This window comes from Plectropomus leopardus, chromosome 11, assembly GCF_026936395.1.
Source record: "Plectropomus leopardus strain MGB_pleo_1.0 chromosome 11, ASM2693639v1, whole genome shotgun sequence".
NCBI lineage: Eukaryota > Metazoa > Chordata > Actinopteri > Perciformes > Serranidae > Plectropomus > Plectropomus leopardus.
The window spans coordinates 30,888,167-30,905,046 of NC_142186.1; the positions used below are offsets into that span (position 1 = coordinate 30,888,167).

At 39.7% G+C, this 16,880-nt stretch overlaps 1 protein-coding gene across 1 annotated transcript in view; it reads right to left on the bottom strand.

Moving 5' to 3' along the window:
- Nucleotides 1-6: 6 nt before the first annotated feature.
- Nucleotides 7-16,880, bottom strand: part of mtmr11 (myotubularin related protein 11) — a 51,034-nt gene continuing 34,160 nt past the window's right edge. Inside the window, exons 11-17 of the mRNA XM_088084610.1 lie at nucleotides 16,386-16,464; nucleotides 15,512-15,582; nucleotides 12,291-12,463; nucleotides 10,850-11,020; nucleotides 10,344-10,562; nucleotides 8,953-9,270; nucleotides 7-3,327 (exon numbers count right to left, since the gene is read on the bottom strand). Of these exons, the coding sequence (XP_087940736.1) occupies nucleotides 2,869-3,327; nucleotides 8,953-9,270; nucleotides 10,344-10,562; nucleotides 10,850-11,020; nucleotides 12,291-12,463; nucleotides 15,512-15,582; nucleotides 16,386-16,464 (1,490 nt within the window). The 3' untranslated portion in view covers nucleotides 7-2,868. The remainder of the gene's footprint in view (nucleotides 3,328-8,952; nucleotides 9,271-10,343; nucleotides 10,563-10,849; nucleotides 11,021-12,290; nucleotides 12,464-15,511; nucleotides 15,583-16,385; nucleotides 16,465-16,880) is intronic.

Sequence of the window (16,880 nt, forward strand, 5' to 3'; positions counted from 1 at the left end):
ACACAGTTGAACTGATAAGTATTTTTTTTTTAATTTATCAGGATCAAAACATGCTGATACAAAAAAATATGTACATCTGGCAAATTTAAGTGACGTTCGTACCAAAAAAAACCTTAAATTATACAACATACAGAGAGACAGGTGAAGCAGAAATGAGATTTTCTATGCCACAGGATGAAGATGATCCCTTTTATCCGCAGAAGACCAGCGAATGCATTGGCATCACACCTGGAAAGCTCTGAAATTGTAGCTGATATCAGTGTGCCTTAATATTGATGTGATGAATATTTACAGCAATTTAATAATTCATACTGCTATCAAGTGAGGTACCTTTTTACACGAGAGGAGGTCGGCATCAGTCATACATCTGACAACTGTTATCCAGCCCAAAAAAATTTAGAAAAACATGCTTTTCGAATACATAATAATTCCATCCGTCCGTGGGAGTGACGCCAGCTCATCTACTTGACACCCACATCATGCGAACAACAAACTGTTTGGATTTAAAGGCGCAGGACCAGATACTTCCCTCTGTGCTTTAAATACAGTCCGAGTCCTTGACCTAAATGCTGACTGCATACTAATACACATCCAGGCTGTGAAAAAAAAGAAGAAAAGAGAGAGATAACATGAAAAGTAAACACAGAAAGAAATAAGCTTTCCTTCGCTTCCAACACTGGTACCTTCCCAAGGTAATCAAAAGGCAGAATAATGTTTTCAATTCCAACATAATTCTCAAAATAATACATTTGGTCAGAAACACTTCAGAAATCTCACTTATCTACACGGATGACATCAAAAAATTAGACCAATAATGGTCAAAAATACTTAAAAATACAGATGAAAGTTCCAGATTATATAACTAAAGCCCTGAAATGATGCCAGTCATGCAGGAACTGAATTAAACTGCAATAATGTGCAGTGACTTTAGCCACATCCCGGCTAACAAAACACTCTGAATATAGGCCTCTCGCTGCTCCAAAGCATGCAAGCGGAGAGATATGAGAGCAGTACCAAAATAGCTCTCATGCCCCAAATTCCACATTAAAGTCAACGGTCACAGCGCCGGCGGTTCAAAAAATGACGGTTTTCAAAAATGATCATTGTTCAAACAATGTTCTCCTGTTCTAGGCGAGGAAATTAAGGTGTGTTTATGCACATTAGCATGACAGAGGCTCTAAAGAGATTTTATTTTATTTTTTTTAAAGTCCTCTGGAGACATGCAGTCAAACAGGTCAGATCCAGTTAGAAGCTGTGTCCATTCTGCCACGTGTCTTTCTTAAGAAGCACTTTATCACTCCCCTATCTGTGTCCTGTTTCAGATAGGAAGCTAAAAATAGAGCTTGCTTTCTTTCTTGAAGAGCAACATGACATCTACAAAATGTGTCCTGACAAGTTCTACTGCGATTTAAAGGGTTAGTTCAGATTTTTTGAAGTGGGGCTGTATGGGGCACTTATCCATAGAAAGTATATGGAAGATGGAAGATGGCAGTCGGCACGTCGTCGTTTTGGACAACAAGGCTAAGCAAAGAACTGCTGTGGAGGTCAGAAACAAAACGTATTTTAGCCACCTAAAAAAATCTGTGTCAGTTTAAGTTTACACTATATTGAGAGTATTTTCACCACTTTACCCTGCAGTCAGACACCAATGTCCGGTGGAGAACTGGATCAGTAACACGGCTCTCTTCAGAGCCAGACCACAGAGAAAAACAGGGATTTTACCTTGATGAACATGGGAGCTGCTGGTCTAAAACTGCTTCAATCAGTTAGTTATTCAGTGTTTTTGTGTGACTTGGGTGATTTAAAGGGTTAATCCAGATTTGCCAAATTAAAAAAATAACACAAACAAAAAAAAAAAACGGATTGAAGCAGCAGTAAACCAGCAGCTCCTGTGTTCAATGATGTTTAATCTCTGAAGAGAGCGGCATTACTGCTCAATTTAGTTATTAGTATCATTGTTTGACTCTGGTGATTAAAATGGTAAGTTCAGATTGACCAAGGTCTGCTGCTGGTTTAGAAAGAAATGACTAATAATAAATTATCTTGTACCTTGACTACCACTGCACTGATAGTTATTTTGCTGGTGCTATTATGTGATTTTGTCATTTAAAATGCTCAGTTCAGATTCCCTGAATTTGCACAATAACACAAACGGCAGCAGCAGCAGACCAGCGGCTCCTGTGTTCAGTGAGCTTAAATTACTGTTTTGTCTGGTGGATGGGAACATAAATGGGGAAGTGAGGCTATTAACGGCTTCCCCGTCAAAACAGGCTGTCTGACAGAAAGGTAAAGTTGTGAAAATACCCTCAATATAGCGTATTTTCACCGCTTATATGGATTTTTTTAGGTGGCTAAAATTTTGTTGCTGACCTCTCCACACCAGGGCGTTGCTTACCTTTTGTGTCAGACTCTTGCCTGCTTTTCCAAATTGTAACACACTGAGTCTGGATAAGGACCCCATACAACCCAACTTAAAAGAAATATCCCTTCAAGATACTGGAAGATGTGCTTCTGAAGTTCATCTTCAGCCCTTTTTTTGTTTTTGATATATTTCATTGGTGGAATTTTTAATACTAGTATTTTTCTTTACAAATATACAAAAGAGTTGTCACATTTTTGAATACAGTACAGACGATAAGTAGCAGAGTCAGGAGCTCTTGCACTGATTGCATCATACTGTTACTGATCACCGTGTTCCACCAAAATAGTTTTGTAGTAGTCAATCAAACACGGGAAACACGCGTCTAGGTCTCCTCAGTACATGATACCAGTGAGGGATGTGTCAGATCATACTTTACAGACAGGTGGTTTGGGTATAGCACCCGGTCGTGGGGTGAAACGCTCTGAGAAAAAGACAAGTAGAAAACCTCAGGAAGCTATCGAGGACCCGTTGCTCTTAGGCAGCTTGGCGTTATTGGGTGCTGGGTAATAGCGCTGGTCAGGGCGTGACTCTGCCGCTGAAGAGTGCCCGAACAGGAAGGTGTGCTTGTTGCCGCCGCCATTGTCTTTGTGGCCGGGTCGGAACGGTGGAGCCGAGTTGGGCGGAGGGCCCCTGGAGGTCTGGTGGTTGGTGGTGGAGGTAGGAGGGGTGGGCGCCGCTCTGGGCATCGTGGTGCTCTGAGGCCTCGACGCCGGGAAGAGGAAGGTGCCATTGTTGGTGTTTTGGTTCAGGTTGGTGTCAGTCCGCCGGGGCTCGGAGATCTTGGTCGGGGGGTTGGGATCCGTGCCCGTGGATGCTTGTGCTAGCTTGTCTTTGAGCTGTTGCACCTCCCTGGCCAGCCGCTCCACAGGGTGGGGGTGGTTTGCGGAGATGGGGTGGGAGAACGCCTGAGGACGGAAAACAACACGGTCGATTTATTCTCCAGTCGACAGTCACAAACTTAAAGGGGAAGTTCAGATTTTTTGAAGTGAGGTTGTACATGGTACTTATCCTGAGTCAAAGTATTACAAACAGTAAGTGTGTGTCATCACACCTGCGGTTTGGAGAAGCAGACGGGAATACTGACACTGAAGCTAAGCAGTGTACTGCTGTGGATGGGGGCAGCAACTAACTGTATTTTAGCCACCTAAAAAAAGGACTACCTCAACAAGTCAATGTCTATATCCTAAGTGGACGCTATATTCAGAATATTTTCACAGTTTTACTCCGAGTTCAGAAAGCTCATTCCTTTGGCACTATAATCACTTACATAAGTACTCCACACAAAAAGCAGTACAGCTTCAGTCCCCCAATCACAAACCACTTCATCCGATGTAGCATCACATTTAGAGGTTCAAAGATATGAAATTCATTCCCTCCTCACCTGGTTAAACTTTCTCCTTTGTCATACAACTATATAACTATATAACTATAGTTTCATAGGGGGAAACACTTGTCAAGTCCCTTGAGGGTTCCCAGGTTTCACCTGCATGTCTCCTTTTCTTAAAATGTACAACACTGCCGTTTTGAATATGTGCTAAATAAATCAAATCAATTTTTTTTCAGCCTCAGACTTTCTGTATTCCTACGCATCTCTCTTTTTCAGCCTGTTCAGACTCCCTCTTCAAAAGTTGTTTCTGAGATGAACAGCATGTCGTCATTACTGTCATAATCACCCTAATTTTAATTTTCTTGTTTTTTTTTGTTTTTTTTTTATAAACCGTTTAAAGTCTGACCTGAACAGCTGACCTGTGGCATAACACACTGCATGCATGAATGTAGTGCCAAAAGGAAAGGGTGGTGAAAATACCCCCAACAAAGTGTACACTTAAACTGCTTTTTTCTTTTTAAGGTAGCTGAAATACATTTTGGTGCTGACCCCGTCCACAGCAGTAAATTGTTCAGCTTCTGCGTCGGGACTTCTGTCTGCTTCTCCAAACATTGACCGCCATCTACTGCAGGTATTACACTGACTACAGATAAGTGCCTCATACAACCCCACTTCAAAAAGTCTGAACTATCCCTTTAACATCAAAATTATCACTCAAACCATTATTTAAGAACATGTCTAGTGATGATTTGTATTTTTCTTTTAGTCATCTAATCTGGAGAAAAGACCAAAACAGTAAATTCATTCAACTAACAAGTATAATCCGTTGACCCAAAACCTTATCTGTATTATTCCTTTGTGCCATAGACTTCCATGGTTGTCCAAAAACTATTAAAAAAACATCAATAAACCTTATTATTATTAACATGTTCCTTCATTACACACCATCCTGCTGATGCATATTAATCCACCGCTAATAAACAGTCCCAAACAAATTCACTCTTTACTCTTTTTTGAGCAACATTTGCTAAAGAACTATGGAAAACTGAACTAAACAAAGAATTTGTGAAACATTTTTAAAAGATTTACACAAGTGGTAACCTTTGGAGCTACAAAAATGAAGCCAACGCGGACGTGCCGAAAACTACAGTTTTTCAAATGGCCACTTCTGACTCCAGAATTCAGTCAATCCGCAGAGACCCTCATGTTAAAAACTCTCAAATTAACAGGAGAAATAAATATTTTTAAACCCTAGTTGGTTTTGGTGTCTTTAGCTAATTTTAACATTCGTGGCAATTGTACAGAGGGTGATATTTTTTTATATAACTCACCTGTTTACATTAATTGATGGTTGATGCTAGAATAATTGCGGGCATAAGCGCTGTAGTGACGCCTTTGCAAGGCAACAACACAGTCTTTAAGCCAGATCCACTCCTCTCTGCTCCGCATCCATGAATCGTCGCTTCTGGCTCCAAAAATCAAAATGGGGGACGCCAAAATGACAAATACGAGGCTCCGAAATGGGAATCCACAAATCAATTGGTGATGTCACGGTGGCTACGTCCATGATTTTTACAGTGTTTGATTTTACATCTCCATTAAGAACGATGGGCTCATGACTGAGAGCAAAAGTATTGAGAGACAGACTAACACATTTGTTTTGCGAACAACAACATCAGAGAATATTACCACCCCCATCCTTTAACATAAAGAAAATGTTAAGCCCATATATTGCAAGATTCCAGTTTTTAAGGTGCATCTGTACTGGATGCAGCCCAACAAATGCTCTGTCCTACCTGAACATTACAATATTCAGTTTTTGTTGACACAGTTAGAGAACTGTGTAGTAATTTTTGATGCTTTGTTAAGTGCTTTTGTTTGTACAAAAGTGCATTATACATGAGATTTATTTAGTGTTGTGTCAAGACTTTGATACAACAGTGCAAAAGCAACAAAACTCAACAACATCCATGTTAAACAAGAGTTAGACTGTTGTTTGCTCCACTTCTTCTGGCAATGAAACAGACTGGCTGGTTCCCAAGCACAAATATTCACTGATCTCAGAATGAATAGATATCTTGTGTCAACGCCGCTAAGATGAAAAGAAAAAAAGGGATTTTGATGGCCTGGAGGGGCGCTTTAATGGTGCGTGAAATTGTAGAGGAAACACTTGAACTACACAGAAGAACAAAACTGACGCTAATCTCTCGACACTGTTAACCTGAGTCCGTGATTTAGCAGTTTGATAGGTTTCACTTGTTCCTCTACAGCTCCCTCAAAATAGACGACTGCACCCACCCACACAGCGCTCGACTATTTCTGACATCACCATGGAGACACGGATAGACGCGCTGTAGCTCAGACATCATCACAAAGGCTGTACCACGTCCATATTGGGAGTTTGTCGATCAAACTGATGTGCATATGAAACAGACAACGTCACCTCCTGAACAAGCAGTCATGATGCGAGAGGACGAACACGGCAGTTATCTGGAGCCTTTCCGGAAGTTTTGCGGACCAAATTTAATGAAACATTTGTGAAGGATGTCGCCCACTTGATAAACCAAACCACACATCCGCACTTAGACACTCAACCTCAACCACTCAACCACTCAACCATGCAATATTAAAATTAGAAAGACGGGTTGGTATTTTGATTTATGATTGTAAAAAAGTCCCCATAAGGCACTGGTAACTTCCTGAACCTCCTACAATACAGGAGTGGATAGATACAGTGAATGATATTAATGTTATGGAAAAGATTACTTTCTCTCTTCGCCCTCAGAAAAGACTCTGGACCCTGTGGGTAAAATATCTAAGATGTTCACAGCCAGATTTTGTAGAGGTATTGGATAAATGACCTTAATATCTTGTTTTATTCTTACTGCCATTTTATTTTTCTACTCCTGAGCTATTTTACTGAAACTTTACGTGTGTACTTTGTCTCTCTCACATTGTACAAAGTTCTTAAGTTTTGGGACATCTGAACAGTACAGAAAATTTAACTGTCTGTCTTGATTTATGTTCTGTACCATAAACTGCTGTCAAGAAGACAAAAAAAAAGACAACTTGTGCTGGCCTTCAGATAGTTCTGTACACTGGTGTGACTTTTAAAAATATATATTAGCCTATGAGTGCATGCCTGCACTTAAAGGGTAACTTTGGTATTTTCTTACTTGGACCCTATTTTGTGTCTAGGTGACTAATAAAGGCAACAATTTTTGACAGTATTTAACAAGAGCGCTTCAGCCAGCAGCAGCAAAATAGGCTGCAATGTAACTCCTGCTGGCAGTGGAGCACCGTCAATCCACAAAAAGTGCTTGTTTTTGTCACTGGCAGGCTATGATTGTTATTTTAAGAGTCTGAAAACATTATGGAAAGAATCACTGCAGAGGTCGACCTCTTTGTTGAAGAGTAACAACCTATCTGTTTAACCAAAACTAGACACAAAATCACAATACGTTAACAGTAATCTTAGAGCGTATAGAGCCAAAATATTTTCACATCTAACTTTGTAGATTAAGGGTTTATTTCAACCAAACCAGAGTTGGTGATTGTTGTACAGCGATAATAGAAACCAAGATGGTTTTTCTCATTTCTATTTTGTTCCTGTCAACTTTGAATGAAGTGTTTTTTCTGATGATAAAATTACTCCTCATTTTAAATGGAGTCTGGTGGGTTTGACAATGGTGTTTTAGGATTGTGTGTCTGATTAAATAAAAAATGATCTTACTCTTCAACAAAGGGGTCTAACTCTGTAAGAATCCTTTGCATAATGTTGTCAAACACTTCTGATAACAATCTGAACCTGTCAGTTTGCAAAAACAAGCACATTTAGTGGACGTACACTGATGATGCATGATTGCCCACAAGGATCACATTGCAGCCTGTTATGTTGCTGCAGCAGACTCACTGTTAATGTACCAAAATTTGTTGTTTTGACTTGTCATTAAGACACCAAAATATGAGTAAATAGTGTCCAGGTTGAAAACTACAGAAGCTAACCTTTAAATAAATGCAAATCACATCCTATCTACCTTTTATGACTCAAAATGTAAACTAATTTCACCTCTCAGTAGCTCTTGGGCTCAAGTGGAAACTCTTTCACAAAACAGTGTTAATAGATATCAGGGTGATGACATCATTCAGGGGCTCAAATCTATTTGCATTATAGTGTAAATATTAAATGTCAAACACCCTTTTGTGGCTCTATTTCACCATTTCAACTTGGACTCCCCGATGTTGTTGTAGCACAGGTCATCCAGTTAAAACACAGTTTTTTTTTTTTTACATTTTACTTGTATTCATATTTAAATTGTAAAATCATCTAATTGTTTATATTATGTCTCTTGACTTTTGCACGGTTTCTTGCTTTGCACCAAATCACCAAGACAAATTCACTGCATGTGCAAACCGATTTGGAAATAAAAACTGCTTCACATTATGAGCACCAAATTACCACAAAATCTGAACATTTCCTTTCAGCTCAGTGCTCTGACATGTATGTATGTCTGTGGGGAGTTTCACCAAGCTGGGGGATATTAGTGAATTCATGGCAGCTACTGCAGCAACCGGATATACTAAAGTTTAACGTGAAAATAAAGCTGTGGAGTTGTTTAAAACATGCAATATGTCACCCAGTTGAATGGTTAGGCTCTCTTATTTGTGTTTTTAATCTGTTGTAAACCAATGGGGTTTTGTGGCACAGAGGAATAGGCTACAGCTGAATAATATCATTTTTGGGTTCATGTCTCCTCAGGAGAATTTATATAAATAATGAAAAGATAAAATAAAACCAGCATCATCCTATAAGCCAGTGGTTTCTTACGTTTCTGGCATCTGACCCCTTAAAAAAAAAAAAAAAACGCTGTCTAGTTGCAGCTCGTATATGTGTGGAGGGTTCAACTTGAAAGCATTTTTTCTGTGTTTTAATTCAAAGGCCTGAAGAGGTAGAAGAAATAGAGAAATCTATTCTGTGCAGCATATATATATATATATATATATATATATATATATATATATATATATTTATGTTATCAACTGCTTTTAGCAAAAGAAGGCATCTTTTAAGTCAATTAACACACATTTTGTTATCAAGTGTTTGTTGAGAATCAAAAGAAATATATGGAGCAACGCTGACTGTTCCTGTTTCACTATAACTCTAATGTAAGTATTCTGAACTGGCTGTGGGACACCTACATACCTGTGCATGCAGCGCTCCCCGGAGATAGCACTCCCTCCACAGCCCCATGCAGGGCCCCATCAGGACAGGCAGTAAGGGCTCATAGGGGTCAAGTGGTCCTTGAGGTCCGGAGGTGGAAGTGAGGCCTTGGGGAAACTCAGCTAGAGCCCAGGCTTTCAGCAGGCGCTCCAGGCCGGGCACGTTCTCAGAGGACGGCGCCCTCCGGTGGCTCTTCTTGTAAACGCCTGAACTGCCACTGCGCCAGGGAAGCAGGTTAGCAGGACAGGAGAAGGTGCCACGAGAGAGGAGGAAGACTGAGCCGGGGATGGTGTCAGCCAGCTGGTGGGCAGAGGTGGGAGGAAAAAACACTGTCAGCCTATGTTTTAAGCTGCACACATCTTCAAAGTAAATTAACAATTGAGTTCTCTGAGTGTCATTCACAGTAACAAGCTAATGTTGTGCACTGTGCATGCCTCCCACATATTTTCATGAACCAAATATCAAAACTTTTCCATGACTTTTCAAGGATTCATAATGACTATGTTTTTCTCTTAACCTCCTTGCCCGACATTTTTCAAACATATCAGATTCTATTTAAACATAATTTTAGCCAGCTGGCAAACATTAAGAGAAAGACAGAGCGAAGGGAGAAAATAATGACACATATGTAAACAAATGTCTCACATTGATACACATTAGAGCTACGTTACATCGACAGCTACAGAAAATAAATTTGCCCTTATATTACATTGTTAAAGGTTATCCACGAAAAACTACTGTAAAATTTCATGATTTTTCCAAAACTTTCAGTGATTTTGTTTAATAAATCCATTACTTTTCTAGGCCTGGCAATTGTGATAGTAAAATTCCATTATTTTTCCAGGATTTCCATAACTGTAGGAACCCCTGACTGAGGGTCTCAGCCATGACATCATGTATGATGTCTGTTTGTAAAGAATATGAACAGTATGTATTTAATTATAAATAGCTACTTATGGTTACTTTTCAGAAGTTTACTTTTATTGAATTTACCACACTTGATAAATCAGTGAAATTAGCTGTTGGTTAGTGTGAAAGGTATTCACACTTGTTCCCTAACAGTCAATTTTTATTGGATGCATGTTTTGTAATGCCCACAGGGGGGCGCAGTGCCCTGTTACAAACCTTCAGTAAGCTCAGTGAAGACAGTGCAAAATTTCACAGTAACAAAATCTGAAAATGTTTGAAAATTTGATATTTATTTCTCAGTAAAGATTATCTGTGTTGCTTTTTGGGAATATCATGGCTATCACCACTGAAATTCAAAAGCTGAAAAAAGAACTTAATGCCCCAACATGAGATGCTCTGTGGTGTCAGCTCCCGCCACGGCCACTAGAGGGTGTGTTGCATCATGACAGAGCTGGCAGCCTCACCCTGTGTGTGTCTGGGTTGGTGTTGAGGTTGCCGTTGAGCAGCGGTTGGAGCGGAGGGGTTGGGGGGACAGGTTGGGTGAAGCGGTCTCGTCTGTGCTTGCTGTACTGCAGGGACCAGTCCCACACCGAGGGCAGAGGAGGGTCAGAGGGATCAGAGGAAGAATCCGGATGATGGACATCTCTCCAGCCATTGACTGGTGTGTAGGACTGTGCAAGGTTCTGGGAAGACATATTAAAGGTTTATGTTGTAATCAATTACTGTTAAATGCCAAGCTTTCTCTCGATGCAACTTTGTGCATCAATCTTATTTTAGAATTTGTTTGATAAGAATTGGTAAAGAAAACAGAAAGTATTACATACATGCAGAAATATCTCTACAGTGTCAGCAGCAAATTATACTATAATAACTATAAAATGATAGAAAAGTGCCACTGTCTAAGGCTCTATTTTAAAGATGACACAACAGAGTTGCCAAAACGCCAAAGCCCCTCTCAGGTGTCTGGTACCTGGGAGCGTTTGCATCTCTCTCGCTGGCAGTTGGCCAGGAAGCTGGAGAAGAGTGGCAGGTGGATGCTGTCGTGCAAGGCCAACAGGAAGTCATCTGTCAGCTGGAAGCGAGAGGGATACTGGGACAAGAGCTGCCAAACACAGTCCACGAAGAGCAGGAAGACTGGAGCCTGAAGGGACACAGAGAAGGGAAGTTGTTAAGTAAACTTCATTTCTGTAGTGTCTTTCAAGGTTACAAGTTTCTTCACAGGTGAACTTAAAAACAAAACTATATGATACAACAGTAATTTTGGCTAATGACTAAACATGAGGAATAAAACAAAATACAACAGGATAAATAAAACCATTTGAGTAAAAAAATAAATGAAAAATAAGGCACAAACTCCGTTCAAAGTGAAGTTTGTTGGTATAACAACAACCTATTGACATTTATAAACAACACATTTAATTCCCGTATTTATACAATCATCTTCACTGTGATGCCTACGCTGTCAACATCCTATCAGGGATAGTTGTGGTTAGTGGTGTGGAGAATTTGTCTCATGCAGTGATGCAAACTGGTGCAACAGCCTCTAAATCTGATGAACAATGAGGTAGCAAAAGAAAAGAATAAAAAATAAACAGTAATCATGTTTCACACCTTTATATTATTGATTATCTGTAGAAAATAAGCCTAAAAACATAAGTATATCTGTGTGTGATTATTGCTGATTTTCTACACTTATCTGAGCAATGTATCCACCACGATACGGACACAGTATACCTTATTATCAAAGCTGTAAGAATCCAAATCATTACTTTTCATCAAGAGCATATAAAATCTTTAAAAGCAATTTTCCAAAACAAATGACAAGTATATTTGTGAATGCTGGCATACATTCACATGACCTAAGTCGTAAATCCATCTCCCCTTCAGTGTTTCTCATGAAATAAAGTGCACCTGTTTAATGCCCCTCCCCCCACAGCCTGTCAAATGACTATATCCCCCAGAATACAGAAACCATTTAAGGGCTTAAGGAGCCTTTTGTAATTCAGCCAGAACCAGAGAGATACATCCTCTGCATCTAGTGTGATGGATGCATGTAGAGGGCACGTACAATAGAGACAGAGGTGGGATGAAGAAGTGAGAGAATGAATAAGAAGGAGGGAAGTAGAAGGGAGAAGCAAAAGGTGGAAGAAGGGACATATAAGACGTAAAGGAGGTGGGACAAAAGAGGATGTGACGAAGCCAGAGGGAGGAGGTGTAGGAGGAAGACTAAGGGAAGAAATAGCAGGAAAAAACATGTTTTAATGAAAAAATACTGACTGAAATGTTTGAGATGTATAAACCTATTTTAATCTTAGAGTTTTTGTTAAATAATAACCATGTAATTTGTATTTTATAACTGCTCTTAGTTAACCTTGTGATTGTCAGTTCTGGTGTAAAGCTTGACCTCTCACCTCCTCCTTGTCGTTGTCGCGGTGGTAGTTTATGCGGCTGTAGAAGCGGTGGCCGGCCATCACCCACTCCTTCTGCACCAGACTCTGGAAGCCGTGCTGGGTCCGACAGTGGGGGTCGCACATCACCTGCACCAGGCTGGACACCACACAGCTCATGTCGCGGTCCTCCGCCTCTGTAACAACAAAATGAATGCAATTCATGATAAAAAAATAATTAACCTATGTTATTTTACATCAGCCTGCTGGAGATGTTTCTGTTTTTTAGTGTTTGGTTGCACTGCATGACTACTGACCTTTTTTTAACCCATATTTAGTGTGGGTCTTTAGCATATAGAATATGGATAATTTTGACAGTGTGTGGCCAAAGCTCATACATACTGACATACACATTTTGCAGTAAAAGTTAATAAATACATTTCTAAATGCCTGGGATGATTATTATTCAGAGATAAAAGGGAAAGATTCTGCCTCCTTTTTGTTTTTAAGGCCAAAGAAGTTAACCTTCTACTTCACTTCTCTTTAAAAAGAAAAAATCAAATCCACTTCTCATCACACACGCTCACAGGAATTTTTATCCCTTGAAAATCCTCAATACTTAGCTTGGTAAATTAGGTTTTAGTTTATTCGCACCAAATAAATGCAACAAATTACAAGAAGTATGAAATTAAAAGTATGTATCAGTAGATAATTTTAAGAGTATGCTAGATGATACGGATGTTGTATAGTGTTGCTGCTTTGGTTAATTCTCAGACATGTTTGTTATTCATTGTTTTTATTGTCTAGATTTATTTGTTGTTTTATATCCTTGCTCCTGGGCAGACTTGTTTGTTTTTATTTATTTATTTGTTGTTCATCATTCTTGCCAGACAGCACCGCTTGTTATTTGCTTTATTGTGGCTGTTATCATATATTATGTATCCATATAAATCCTTGTTTTCCTGAATAACAATGGTTGATGAAATGTTTGTAATGATCATTCCTCGAAACACCGAGCTCAACCTGTGTGCTGTTTTAAAGCCCATTCGGGACAAACACCGTTTTAATTTACAACCACCATTTAATTCTGCTCTTACTCCTATTAAGGCTTATTCACTCCAGCAATAGAGAGAGGGGGAGTCATAGAAGAAGAAAATATAGACTGGTCAGACCTGCAGATAAAAATGCTGGCAGCAAATAAAAGACAAATACCCAGGGCCAGACACAAGAGAAGAGAAAGAGGCACACTCAAAGACGAAGTTTTCATTGGGCTGGTATCGTGAGTCATTTCTGTAGAGGGATATTTACAGCTGATCCGGCCAGAGACAGATCCGTCACAACAAGGAGCCTTGATACATAAACCTCTGTCAGCTAAACAGTCGTTATAAAGTCCGCCCTGATGTTAGTCACTTCCAGCTGCAGAGCGGCAGAGAAAGTCAAACACCAGCAGCATGTAGTAAACATCCGTAGCTGAAAACAGCTATTGTTTAAGTGTTGAGTGTTGGGTCTGTCTCGCGGGGTGTTTATGAATGCACCACAGGCAGCATGACCACATGATTAGAAATCAACAACAACTCACTGTCTGTAAAATGAGCCAGAAAACATGATGTAAGGAGTACAGCACAATATTATCTTTTTGAATCAACCTTCTTTCAGCTTTATCCCTACTGTTTCTTAATAGCCTCACCAATGAAAAGGCCAGGAGTCAGACCAGCAATAATTAGGGATGATGTTTTTTTGCCCCTGATCAACATTCGAGTCATTTTCTATTGAGCATCTGATGATACTGAATCCTGATACGATACTTCTGTTTATCCTGGATAATACAGCTGCACAGTGCACACATTAAGAAAGCTTCTTTAAAGTTACTAAAATCAATCCAAAGTATAGCCTATGCTTGACAATATGAATAAATTAATTGCCTTGTCGCTGCTCCTTAAAGAGAGTATTCTCCAGAGTTTGTTGCTTCGGCACAGCTGGAGTTATCTGAATGAACTGTATTCCCTTGAGTGTTTATTTTTGTCATCCTGACATCTTTTGCATAGATTATGCTTTATTAATACATAAACCATGTTGGCTTTTTGCTTGTGTGGCTTAGGCTTTTTGCAGTGGCTTTGTGAGTAAGGTTGTTTCAGCATTGCACCCCATGTCTGTCTCTTCACCTAGCATGGTGGAGAAACACCGTGCTCTATAACTAGGCCAAAATGTGAGATTCAGGCACTGAGCTGAAATGAAACAAGTGCTCTTAACTTCCTTAAATAACACAAATACACAGTCTCATACTGCATTTTTGTTTAAGGTGTGTGGGGCTCAGCCCGAGCTCTGACATAGCAGACTGAGAAGACAGACAGAGACAGCTGAATGGAGGAGAGTTGATGAATGTTGCGCTCCATGTTGCTATGCATTTAATTAAAAACAACTGTGTGACATCAAACAATGCATTGGACCACACTATAAGCTAAATATAATTGATCCCAATCAGTCAAAAATTGCCTCGATCAGCCCCTGATGAAATCGATGGCAATAACTTGAGGGGTGAAAGCTGACGACCTTGCCGACAGGAGCAACAGCCAGACACTCTGCGGTCACCCTCACTGCTTGTTTGGGTTAACCTGGTCTGTCCAGTAGCGTTCCCTGTCACTTGATCCAACAAACTGCCTGGTGGTGATCAGCTGACACCTCTATTCCACAACAAACAACAGTCAGCATCTTCCTTTTCGCAACACACAGTCAAATAGAGGTGACTCGCTTGTTCTGTGGGGGAAACTCCAACACAGCAACATTCAGACGAGGGCTTGTGAGGACTTGTCAGTTTTCCCACACCTGCTCAGGGCCTCTCATCTCAGGCAACACCAGAAAATGGAAAATCCAGCCCCCATATAGAAGTTTGGCCCAAAAGCCATTGATATTTGCTCTCATATACGAAGGTCTCAAGATTAATTTAAATCCTCAATAATATGTTTTCATTTAATTTCAATGAGGTAGACGTCATGGTTCTTTTATGAAGTCTATGTGGCCTTTAGACACAAATGTTAATCCCGGTTGCAGCCTGCTGTTGCCATGTCCTTAAAAGCCTGTTATATGGAGGTCTATTGACAGTGTGCATGTAGGCTCAGTGGAGTGTGCTTGTCGCCGGTATATAGCTACTTCAGGGCAAGCCCTAATGTGGGATTAATGAGAGGGAGGCGCCGTGAATAATGAATGGATTGAATAATATGAGCCGGGGTCTGGGTCACGTGACTCACCTTGCAGTGCCACAGTCAGGTGACCGCCGCGGAGCAGACAGGCTACCTCTGAAGCTTTCCTCAGACAGGCCCTGCAGACAGGCAGGCAGGTGGATATTAAACCAGATTTATCTCATTACACTCTCATTAAATTAAAAACATGCTTAAAAATTTTTGTAGTTACTTAGAAACATGATTTGCAATTTTACACAAATTACTGTCATAGTTTTGCTTTCTCAGTGCCTGCACTATAATCTGTCAAATGTTTCAGATTTCTCTAAATTCTGGTTACTTTTCTATTTCCAAAGTTCTCAAAAAACCTTGAGAACCTTGACCTTTGACCTTCCACCACCAAATTGTAATCAGTAATGCTTGTATCCAGGTGGACGTTCGTGCCTGTTATGAAGAAAATCCCTCAAGGTGTTGTTGAGCTACTGCTGTCACCAGCATGGAGGCATTAAAATATATGCACCAAATATGTGTTTGCTGTATATTCCGACTTTAAAGCTATACAAATACATAAATACACACATGTATTCATGTTAAGACTGAGCAAAGGTAATTATAATTCTAAGCAGGAAATGCAAGCAGCTTTCAAGGTTTCCAAATCAATGATGCTGCATTTAACATTAGACCAGAGATGATAGCTTTGGATGCTGCATTTAAATAGAAACTTGGTACTTTAATTAGCATCCTTTTACTTCTACAAACTCTCAATGTATTCAGTTGAGGGATCTTAAATGCTCCTGGTCACAGCTCTTAAAATTTCTTGACCAAATCACAGCCAAACACCACAAGGTTATCAAAAAGGAGCCATGGGTAGGAAGAACTTGGGATTTTTTTGTTTGTTATGGATAACATACATTAATTGCGGCTAGCTAATCAGAGCTGTTACCTGATATAGTCTAGCCAATGGGTGCTTTCCAGGGTGGATAACCATTTGTCATCAGGCACTGAAACAGACGTGGAAATATCTAGAAGCCAAAACAGGAAAAAGAAAGATCATTGTCAACAAAAAACAGTGGTGAAATGCATCATGTTATCATTTATCAGCCCTCTGACACGCAGGTTGGTCCTATGCAACTGGAAACAGAGACATGCACTAACACATTCAAATGTTACGAATGATGTAATGAAACACTTGGACTAGACTAGAGAAATTTTTTAAATTTGGCAACCTTTTACAGATCACCTTCATTATATGAAATCTTCTGACAAGAGTTAAGATTGCATCCATCACCCTTCTTATGACTTTTTAAAATTTTATATACATATATTTAATTTTTTATTTTTCTAGTATAGACTTTCTTTTCATCCCTCTCTTTTTTCCTTCTTGTTTCAATTAATGCTATGCCCTATCACTGTTGTATTATACTTTGTTCGTGTGCAT